At 44.4% G+C, this 11601-nt stretch overlaps 1 protein-coding gene across 6 annotated transcripts in view; it reads left to right on the top strand.

Moving 5' to 3' along the window:
* Positions 1 to 2215: 2215 nt before the first annotated feature.
* The window catches only part of adcyap1r1a (adenylate cyclase activating polypeptide 1a (pituitary) receptor type I), a 30991-nt gene continuing 21605 nt past the window's right edge, over positions 2216 to 11601 (top strand). For 2 of the 6 annotated variants that reach the window (XM_048247851.1, XM_048247844.1), the window contains exons 1-3: positions 2216 to 2713; positions 5930 to 6121; positions 10189 to 10300. In XM_048247851.1, coding sequence (XP_048103808.1) covers positions 6080 to 6121; positions 10189 to 10300 — 154 coding nt within the window. In that variant the 5' untranslated portion in view covers positions 2216 to 2713; positions 5930 to 6079. The remainder of the gene's footprint in view (positions 2714 to 5929; positions 6122 to 10188; positions 10301 to 11601) is intronic. The other 4 variants (XM_048247864.1, XM_048247858.1, XM_048247869.1 and 1 more) reach the window with 3 other exon arrangements.

The raw sequence follows: 11601 nt of genomic DNA, 5'->3' as shown, positions 1-11601 counted from the left end.
AGCTACTCTCTTTTCAGCTTTGCTTGCTTACTGCAAAGACAAGGGGAATTGTTTCTCGTCCTCATTGTTTCTATTCATTCAGCTTGTCTACAAGACAGTTATGGGCCTCATTCATTCACTTGACTCATATGGACACAAACTCACACAACACAACACACATGCCGTAAGCTTACATCTAGACCAACACTACACTCATTCATCACATTTATGCAATTAGACAGCCAAGACCCTATGGACAACATGCATTGTTGTCATCCTCTTCATTGATGGGAAAGAAAGAAAGAAAGAAAGAAAGAAAGAAAGAAAGAAAGAAAGTGTGCAATAGCATTTGTCATTTATGCAGCCATTCAGCAGCGAACAGCTGCTTGGCATTTTGACAGCCTGCAATTAAACCAGAAAGCTTTTCATGAAGTCATACTGTTAGGCATTTCAAACACTTCAGCCTATCAGATGTGTTTGGAAGAGCTTGTCAAAGACAGACTGAACGTAATAGTGGGTGACAACAGTCATGCTGAATGCTAAACGATGCGGACACATTCCACGCTGAACATGCTGATGGCCTGAATGAATGTAGGTCTGAGCTGGTGCCGACCCAGCTCTAACGCTAACTGCTCAGGGTGTGCTTGCTAAACCACTGAAATGGGCCATTTGGTTGTGTTTTTTGAAGATAAACAGTCAAAGCTATATATAAATGTTCAATGAAGATATTGATATTGATCAGAAGATGTCAGAGGCAAACAATAATGTGCCAAAAATAAGCCAGGCACAGCCAGGTGCACGCTTTATGTCTTCGTGGCTTCTTTAGCAGAAACTTTGCAAACCCCTTGAAACTTCAGTGATCAATTCTAAAGCCTACAAGCTGTTTCTAATGACAGTACAGGGCTGGGGAGCCCTCTGAGAAGAATACTGTATGTGTATGGGGTCGGAGGATTCGTGAGTTGCTTCAACACTCAAACGACTTCGAGCTTCCATCCACTCTGCGTCAGCGACAGAATCACCATGGCGATGTGGATGCACAGGGGCCTAATTGAGGCAAAGTGGAGTGGGGGATGGAGGGGGGACTCTGTGGGATGTCTCAATCGAGCCGGAGAGCACTTTTCACACGAAGGAGCTGGAGAGGAGAAAGATGAACGCCAACAAGGCCACGTCTCCCGACACGCTGTCCCTGCATCTCCAGCTCCACTCGCATCACATGATACTCTGTGTAGGCTACGGCAGGTTGTACTAACACTAACTAAACTCGATCACTCCTCCAGCAGGGCAAGAAGCAGCCTCTAATATTAGAAGGGCTTTTTTATATATAGTCCTCATCTACTTCTTTATTAAGAAAAGTAGAGCAAATTGTCAGCGGTGATGTGCAAGACTGAACACAGGTTTTTGCCATGGAAACTGTTCAACAGGCCATTATATAAAGATATTTTACCAACTGATGATTGAGATATAAATAGCTCCACAGGAGATAAAAGCTAAGATGTCCACTGTTCTGTCAGTGCGGTCTATCAGTAGCCTGTGCAGCCTACACGAAGAGCTATTTCTCCACACACGCAACAAGAACCTTTATGTTGCTAAATTATAGAATACTGTAAAAAATAAATCCCAAAATGTTTCAGATCTTTGGTCAAATTCCACAGTCTACCAGAATTGGCTTTCTTGTTCAGTAAACTAAAATCATATTATGTGACTAGAGAACTATATTGTGGAAGGCTTTTTAAATTTGAAAGCATTCTTTATCTCGTATGTCTGACAGACATCAGCATCACTTAACATAATTTAGACTTACTCTCATCACTTAACATATTCAGACTCACTCTCACTGCTTGCCAATGGCTCTATTGATTTTATAGTTTGTGTGCTTATTTTAGGCCTTAGTTCCCTGTCCATACTTGAGTCCTAATATTGAGCTCCAGTATAGACAAGCAATCTGATGACATAATGCAGACAGACCTGTGTGTTTTATGATTCAGAATGTAGGCCCATGCTCATATCATACCACATAATGTTAGGCAACTTGTGTGAAAACGTGTTTCTGTTCAAAACAGGTTCCAAAAACCAATGCTTAGTTGAATGCCACAGATGTAACTACTCGCACAAACTTTTAAGTAAACTCCTTTTATCTTTCGAGTCAGTAAATTCAAAATCCAGATAATTCCAATGGAAATAGACCCGCAGAGTGCACCGCTCCATCTCCCAGAGTAATGCGTGATTGTGCAATGAAGCGTTTTCATTGGCTGTCGATGTGCTCCTGGAGCGACTGGTCTGAGCAGTGAGGTGCGTTTCAATAACCTGAATGATATCATTACCGAGCGCTTGAGGCTACACGACAGATATTTTTTGTTTATTTTTCGACCCCGTACAAACAGGACCCCGGAGAATAAGGACAATAGGCTATCAACCCATCTCGGATTGCACTTCACGCCGCAAATGCATGAAATGTTATCATTCCAATTCTGCCATCTCCGTTACGCTGATATGCATTGCTAGAGTGCGAGTTTCTCGTAGCCTATTAAGCTATATTGAGCGTTCAGACATTGTTCGGCGCTACTTGCACACCCCCGTAGCGGAGAGCGGGCAGTGGAGAGAACGCTCTGCAGTAGCCGCACAACACAAGGCGATATTATCGACCTGCGTCTTACCAGAGAGGGTAGTGGGACCGAGACTTGGACACGCTGGATACGCTGAGTAGTCATCCCATAGGAGAATTACAGCGGTAATGGTAAGACCTATTATCTTAAAACATGCTGTTTACTGTTGGTTATTTGGAGTCACGATAACAGCCAGGAGTACACGCCGTTTCTCCTACACTTCATTTGCTTCATCGCGTTGAATAGATATCTGCATTTAGCCATTCTCAGCGCTAACATTGAAATGTATTGGTGTGCATTGTTAAAGTATGGATCTTCTAGGACTTCTGTGTGGCGGTTGATTATTCTCATACTTACTGGTTGAATTCTCTCTCTGGAATGCTTCAATTATTTATGGGAATTAAAAAACAGCAGACGGAAGAGTCTCTGTAAAAAAAAGGCGCTATTAATAGGGCTTGTAACGCGGAGGAGAGGGCGAAGTATGTGAACGGCGCATTCGGGTTTTGCGGTATGTGGCGTTGGCACCCCATCTCTTGGGAGTGCTTAGGTAACAGTTGATGTTCCTGTTAGGGCTCAAAAACTGATTAAACGCTCCTGGGTACCATGAAGGTAACGTGATGTAGCCTACTGCGAAATGTGCCAAAAGGATTCATTTAGCTGACACAAACAGACAGCAATCGTGTCCTGCACGCAGTGCCTTGTCGAGACATATAGGCAATGCAATGTTGCAGTGTTTCTAGGATCGTTTATCTTACTGTATGCATTGTTTGTTTGTTTTTTCACCTGTCAAAGACATGTCGTAGCCTAACACTAAAAGGACCAAATGCGGTGATTAATTAGCTTGCAATGCCTCAGAAGTTAATTGTAAATGTTCAATTAATTGCTAATTAGATTATTGGACCCTGACTGTTTGTTTGCTCATTTGTTTTTGTTCATAATGAATGAAACACTTACATCTAGGCTACAATGTAGTTTGTCACACCCAGTCTGTCACACCCAGGTTGTGTGTTATTGGCGGTTTGCTTAATATGCAAATTGAGCATTTGGGAACGGTCTGAAACGATACAAATCATTCTCATTTGTTTAAGTGAGAAACATTTTAAACTGCCCGTCAGAAAATAGTGAATGACATGACTAGGCGTTGTCTGTTTGCATGCGTCCTGTAATTATTTTTCCATCTGATATTCATGTACAATTCACGACCTTTTTATCTTTTCTCATATCAAGCTATGCACAATAGCCCTAGTACACAGACGGTAATATAAGGGTGCTGTAGACTTTTTTCATATCTACCTCAATGCTTGGTGGCCTTAGTGCTGAATGAGTCACCAGAGAACTACCCTTCTCCTGCATTTAAAATTATTCAAGAATGAAATCGCCCTCTCTCTTTTGGTCAAGAAGAAGCTGAAAGAGCATTGCTAGGGTTTCTTTTGTTTGAGGAATATATAGTAAGATTGTTATATGACACGAATGACCTTGGATTAGAGATTTGGTTGGAGCTGTTGTTTCTGTCCCATACATTGTGGAATAGCAAAAGAGGCAGGGTTAAAAAAAAGAATGCTTTTCTGATATATATGGGCCATTTTCCAAAAAGACTTGGGCTATTTCTGACGTGCTTCTGCACTGTGTTGTTTGTGTGTGTTTGATTACCACAGTAAAATTTACCATAGGAACTGAATTTATTTTTGGTATAAGCGGCTGCTTTAAGTCTTCATCAGACATGGCCTTTAATTGGAGTGGCACCTTTTTTTGAAAGTCTTCCCAGCAATATAGAGCTTAGAAGACAGAAGATGTGCTTGCCCTGCATGAAACTATCAATGGTCTAAGGAGGTTTAAAAATACCACACATCAAAACAGCTTGTTTTCGATCAACCTACAAGAATGTGGCCGCGTCGTCTGTTTTGTCAGTCTCCCTCTAGCCGGCATCTTGAGTTGATGGCTGGGATGAAGGTCCAAAGATTGACCAACTTTGGTGTTGATCCACACACAAGTCTGTCCCAGAACCAGAGCCAGCAGTGATGTCAGATAAATGGTTCAGTTGTATTGTTCTGTGTCCCCAATTAGAGGCACAGCTCTCTTTAAAATATAGAACATTTCCCTCGTATGGAGTTGAGACTGAACACTTCAGCTGAAATAAAAGGATGAATAAAAGTAAGAAGCTTGCGTGGTTCCTCTTGTGGGTTTATTTCCTGGTAAATCTGGCAACATCCTTCCTGGACACTATACCCCATCTCTCTCTCTCTCTCTCTCTCTCTCTCTCTTTTTCTCTCTGTGTATGGTCTGTTATTATTTAATAAACCATCCGCAAGCTGGTTCAGAAGTAATTGGATTCGCTACTAGAAGCTAGAGATGGATATGTGAGTGTATGCTTGCTTGCGTGTGTGTGTGTGTGAGTGTGTGTGTGTGTGTGTGTGTGTGTGTGTGTGTGTGTGCTTTAGGGACTATCAGAAAAAAATGTAGGTGTACCATACAAATCATTCACAGTAGCTCAGGGCTGGCCTCTGCATTGAGACAGAATGTAGCCTGTGCAAGAGCGTGAGAGAGAATGAAAAAAGGTCTAATTTTTTTGTCGCAATGAGTCACACGTTTCTTTTTCATAAACACCAAGCCTTCCTGTCTGTGCAGCCTGTCACATTCTGGCATTTGTGCGCCCCCTAAACGATTCAAACAGCCTCTGATCGAATCAAATCACATGTTCCATTGATGAGACTGATGGAAATAGCACTTAAGCATAGAATGAAAAAATTAACGCAATGTCAAACACCCAGCACAACAAAACAGACAGCTGCTATCTGTAAATATAATCTCATGAGAGGACTACGAAGCTCAGACAGTGTGCGTGTGTTTTCCTCTTGTTTCTGTGAACCTTGTGTGCTTATAATGTGCAAAAGTGTGTTGGTATAAGTGTATCTGTGTGTCTCTCTGTGTGTGTGTGTGTATCTTTGTCTGTCTGTGTTTTTGCGTGCATGCATGTGTGAACATTCATTTGTGTGTGTGTGTGTAAGAATGCAGATGGGGTGAATATTAGCACATGCTGGCGAGCAGACATCCTCAGGAGCCAGCGGTAAGAGTGCCCTCCATGATGTTTTCACCCACTCTGAGGTTTTGTTTGGGCAGTGCGCACGCAGGGGTTCTGGCTTCTCTCAGGCCCCTAGCGCATAAACTTTCGCTGTCAGAGGGACAAACTGTCCACCCACACAGACCTCACTACCAAACACATGTCATATGGACAAATGTCCTGGATATACCAGGGACTGCAGCAGCAAAAAGCATTGGTCATGCATTACCTCGACAGCATTTGTTGTTGTTGTTTATTTTGAACTACCTGTTAACCTGTTTTTTTCCAGATCCTGTGAGTTGGAGGGGAATTAAGCGATTTGCTGAAGCAGAGGATCCGGTGAAGGAGAGAATCTAGCGCTGAGCCGCGGTGAGGTGGCCTCTGCTGCCAGGACGTGAGTCAGTCTGCGGGGGGTCGCTGCTGAAGCCGAGCGGAGAAGATGAGCAGACACCTCCTGGTGGCAGTCCTCCTGTGCCTGCCGGTAAGGTCTGAGTGAGAAAGAGAGGGAGAGAGAGAGAGAAAGAGAGAGGGAGAGAGAGAGGGAGAGGGGGGACCCCAGCCTCCTGGTACCATCTGAGAGAGAGAGGGAGAGAGAATTAGTGGGAGAGAGAAAGAAAGATTGAGAGTGATGGAGGTGGTGGGGGTTCTCTGCCTCCTGGTAACATCTGCGAAAGAGCGAGAGAGAAAGAGAGGATAGAAAGAGAGAATGAGCTGGGAATGACGCATGCATGAATCGCATGGTCGCTTTCCCCGTTAGCTCAGGGAAAAGAAATTCTCCTTATGGAGTTCCAGGCTGATGGTCAAGCGTGTGTGTGTGTGTGTGTGTGTGTGTGTGTGTGTGTGTGTGTGTGTGTGTGTGTGTGTGTGTGTGTGTGTGTGTGTGTGTGTGTGCATGTGGGTGTCTGTGTCTGTGTGTATACATACAAACTTATGTGAGGTCTCAGTACATTCATATGCGAATATTTCACAGGAAGTGCATCAGCGTTATTGATAAATACATTTTTTCCATCATGATCAGTTTTATCATACTCAAGAAAAACACTGACCTTCACCGTCCATTTGAAGTGCTCTTCATTGGTTTTACCATATAAGCAATGGGTGATGGGTCAAGCCATTTAAAGTAGTATTTTCCACCATGTTGAAGGAGTTGTGTATCTGGTCTGTGGCTCTGTGGAGAAAAAGGATGGCCTACAGAGGGTCAGACACAGTGGGTTAAGTGGGCTGAGAACACAACAAAAAAGAGGGGGATGGGGAAGCATTAAAAACAAGAAGAAAGGATAAATAGAGGCATAGAGAAGACATGAGCATGTAAGAGAGGAATTAAAAGAAGAGAGGACTGCCAAGAGATTCGAAGAGAACATGAGGTGAAGGCGTGGTGGAGAAGGGAGGAGAAGAGCGGAGAGGAGATACGCACAGAGGAGTAGAGGAGAGAGGAGACGAGTGGAGACGAGAAGAGACGAGAGGAGATGAGCACAGAGGAGTAGAGGAGAGAGGAGACGAGTGGAGACGAGAAGAGACGAGAGGAGATGAGCACAGAGGGAGGACAGGAGAGGAGACGAGTGGAGACGAGAAGAGACGAGAGGAGATGAGCACAGAGGAGTAGAGGAGAGAGGAGACGAGTGGAGACGAGAAGAGACGAGAGGAGATGAGCACAGAGGAGTAGAGGAGAGAGGAGACGAGTGGAGACGAGAAGAGACGAGAGGAGATGAGCACAGAGGAGTACAGGAGAGAGGAGACGAGAAAAGATGAGGAGATGTAAGAAGGGGGCAGAAAAAATTGGCTGTGATTGGGGAGCTGTGGACTTGGATCTCCCATCTTGTGACTGAGGAGCTGTGAATGTGGTTGTTGTCTTCTCTGTCTCCTAATCGGCTCTACGGAGAGTGCTCATGGCAGTGGCAGCAGTGGTTGGGTGATAAGTCGCTGGGTGAACAAACGAGGGGCCTCTCTTTCTCTCTCTCTCTCTCTCTCACACACACACACACACACACACACACACACACACACACACACAGCTGTTGGCTGTCGACTCCAGTGGGGCGTCTGTCAGCTGGGTGAGTCAGAGTGGTCGTGTCAGGGCACAGCTGGCCAACGCAAAGCAGCACAGCATAAGAGTGGGGCAATCTATGTGGTTCACCCTGCAATCACAACACAAACAAACACACACGCACACACACACACACACACACACACTGCTGACTCTTTAGGAATGTGTGTGTGTGAACTGCACATGAGTGGGTATGAGGATACACTCATGTCTGTGTGTGTGCGCACGCTTGCACCAGATCATTAGCACACAGTCATTTATCATTATGTTGAAAAAAGAAAACATTGTTATTAATTGGGGAAAAAATCTGAAGATCAGAGAGAAAGCGAGTGAGTGTGTTGTTTCTAGAAGAGTTCAGGCCAGAAAAAACAAAGAATCAAATAGTATGCTCAAAATCAAAGAGTGCTTACAAGGGTCATGGTTTGTTTTCCATCTCTCATTATCTTGTTAGGAGATTTCTAAAAATATGCGAACCGGCACAAAAGTTACAAATGTTTAGTAACAAAAATAAGATATTTCTCACCAAGTTATACTCTTGCTTCTGTGGGACTCTCAAAACACTAAGAGGTTTTGTGGGAAAAAAGGGGAAAAGTGATATGTTAGATTGTAATGGATGATGATGCCGGACATTGGCCTGTTTAGGGACAGAACGATCCCCCTTTACTTGGGATCCACTGAATCACCACTGCATTTCCATAGGCTAGTCCAGTCCAAGAATACTCTTCGGCTAACAATAAGGTAATACCAATAGATAGTGTTTTCAATACATTTTGACACAACACTTAGTGGTGCTAACTGTAATTAAATGGCAAACATAATGAAAAGCTGCTGTTTGAAAGGATGAACTATGGGTGCTTTATGGGGTTTTTTGACACAGAAAGATGCTGTAATCGAATTGGCATTGGCTGGATTGTATGTCTGTCGGTATGTTTGCAGATAATTGGGCTGCAGTGAGTGAGTGAGTGAGTGTGTGTGTGTGTGTGTGTGTGTGTGTGTGTGTGTGTGTGTGTGTGTGTGTGTGTGTGTGTGTGCTGTAGCTAGCTGATCTGGCCCGTGTGTAATTAGGATGTCAGGACGGGAGTGGGCCACACAGCACAGACTCTTCTCCTCCTCCAGCCAGCCCCCATAATCACTGCTCAACTACACTGAGGGAGAGAACCAGCACCATGGGCCAGCATAGGCCTACTACCTGCTTTCTGCCCACCTTGTGCTTTGACACCATGATACCGCTTCGTTGTTGGATGGGAATGCCAGGGTTTGCAAAGCTGGGTGGCAGGACCTTCTTGTGTTTGGCATGAATCCAGGACACTCATCTGGCATGACCACTGACCAGCTAAAAGAAATGCATCGTGACTGTGTCACGGTGTTTACGAATGGACCTAATGGGAGTCTGATTAAAGCCTTTGGAGTCATTATCAGTCACAATATAAATCATGTAGCCAAGTTGGAGCGCTGCCTTCATTAACAGCATAGCCCACATGAGAGCACTGAATTCAGTTCAAGTCAGTTCCGGTTCAGCTCTATTTACTCATACTGAGCCATTAATAGAGAGCATTATATCAAAGGGCTTCATATGCTTTGAGACTCAGACCTGCTTAGAGCATGTGCAGAGCCACGGCAGCACTCACAGGGAAATGAATCTTATTTGCACCCTTCATTGGATCAGTCTTGTAGAGTCAAAAATAGATGACAAAGTGCATCTGGAGATAGCCATGTCGGAATAGTAATTGTATTTGCGGTTGTATTTGTATTAACGGTTTGTATTTAAATCCAACTTGCATTTTATTGTGCACCAATCTAATGAGTCATGAAAATTACAAATATGGGGGTGCATTCTATGGAGAAAATAAGAATGGCAGCTGGTGCTCTTGTATCTCAGGAGGACACCCAGACCTGTCTCCATCAGCTCCTCCAAGCATTCGACACCACAGTTTCTTCAGCCTGTTTATTCTCGCCATGAAGTGGCCATGTCATGTCAGACGCTGCCAGACTGCCAGCCTGTCTCTGAGTCGAAGACTCTGATCAGATCCGTGTCTCTGAAGTGCTCACGAGTGAAGCTATCAAGCAGGACAGCGAGGAATTCTGGCCATCCTGAAAATGATCTTTAAGAAACAACACTGCCTGCCTGACATGTTACAGGGGCAGAGTCCAGCTGTCATCTCATTCTTCCAGGCACCCCACCTTTTGATTTGCTTCAAGTGCTCTTATATGTACCTCTTAACTTTTGGTGTGTCTATAAGGACAGATTATTCCTATACAGTATGTCTTTTATGATAAAGTTTTATCCTTTGCTTGTGACTCTGCAAAGGATAAAGGACACGCCTTTGCTTGTTTGTTGGTGTGTGTGTGTGTGTGTTGTAAAGTGAGAGTGTGGTGTTTGTATTTGCTCCATGAATATTCTGTGACGATGTTAGGGTGTTGTTGCGTTTGTGTGTGTGTGTCCTTTGTGCCTTGGAGGCGTCTGAGGAAGAGTGTGTGTCTGTGTGTCTCTGTGTCCTGAACAGGTGCTACCTATGCGCTCCAGTAGCCAGGAGTTCTCCAGCTGCGTCATCAAGCGTGAGGAGGAGAGATGCATGGAGAGGATTGCATTACACGAGGCCCAAGACTATGAATATGGTGAGTGTGAGTTTTGCATGCATATGGGAATCAGATGTATGGACTTGTAGTGTGTGTGTGTGTGTGTGTGTGTGTGTGTGTTTGTGTGTGTGTGTGTGGATTTGTGTATGCATACATGCATGAAGGTATGTTTTGGATGTGAGCATGTGTGTGTGTGTGTGTCCAAGAATGGCTAATGGCATGTGCAGACTACACGATTTCAGCGTGGACAATACATTTCCAGTGTCGAGCCCGAATATGAAAAGTCAGGAATGACGCCAAAAGAGGAAACGTCTTGTAAGGTGACATATTCAACGACCCACGATTTCTTGTCTGCAACATTCTACGACTCCAAAACCAAAAGTCTAGCATGTCAGAATTTTTGGGGAATCTCCTACGACTCCTGTGTTGACACTGACATTATGACGACACGCGACGAGAAGGCTACGATAGATAGGCTACATAATCTTGTAATGTGGCCAGTCTTACGACCAAGACGTGGCAATAATTTGTGGTTCTCTGATCGTCTAGTCTGACATGGTCAATCGTAAGAGACCATCGTGGAAGACCAAAACATTGCGTAGTCAGGACATACCACTACACACAAAATCAAACCATTCCCCGTTATGAGAATTTGCTTAGAATTGCATAATGAAAATGTCAATAACGTTTATGTTCTCTGGTCATACGCAGTGGAATTGTTTCATCACATCATAGCGTCAATACTCCGTGTCAGACATGCAATCAAAATGCTTGCTACGCCTCAGGCATCCAACGGGCTGTGTGCACTGCCATCTTTTGCCTTGATTAAATCCTCACTTACATTTGTGCAATGGTAGCGGGCACAGTCATGGATGCATTTGTGTGTCTTATTTCTTATTTGTCAAAGAGTTCAGAGAGCCACGCAGACATATTTGCAATGAGCAGATCGCGTAATCAATACCGTCAGCCAAATGGTGCATTCCCCATGGCTACGCATTTGCTTGGGGGTCCTAATTGTGCAGCGCTTACAAAAACAGGAAACCAAAAGAGAAGAGTGACACCTGGAAACAATTATTTTCTTCAGGCAGGGGGAGTAGGCAGTGGTTTTCTTTTTTTTTTTTTTTTAATACACACACAGCTTGAAGGAGGACTCGTAATGCGGCTGGCTCGGATAAATAAACCCAAATAGCCCCCCCATCCTCCTCCCCATCCATCCCCAGCTGGATCTGAGTCACGGGGCAGGCAGGCCGGCCTCAGGGCCTGGCTGCATCGTTTAGACCACTTCTGTGCTTGACGGAGATGCTCTTCCAGCCCATTACTCAAAATAGGCTCTAGAAAGG

This window comes from Alosa alosa, chromosome 1 (genome assembly GCF_017589495.1).
Source record: "Alosa alosa isolate M-15738 ecotype Scorff River chromosome 1, AALO_Geno_1.1, whole genome shotgun sequence".
In the NCBI taxonomy this organism is placed as follows: domain Eukaryota; kingdom Metazoa; phylum Chordata; class Actinopteri; order Clupeiformes; family Clupeidae; genus Alosa; species Alosa alosa.
The sequence above is the reverse complement of the archived record's forward strand: the minus strand, read 5'-3'. Positions and strand labels throughout refer to the sequence as shown.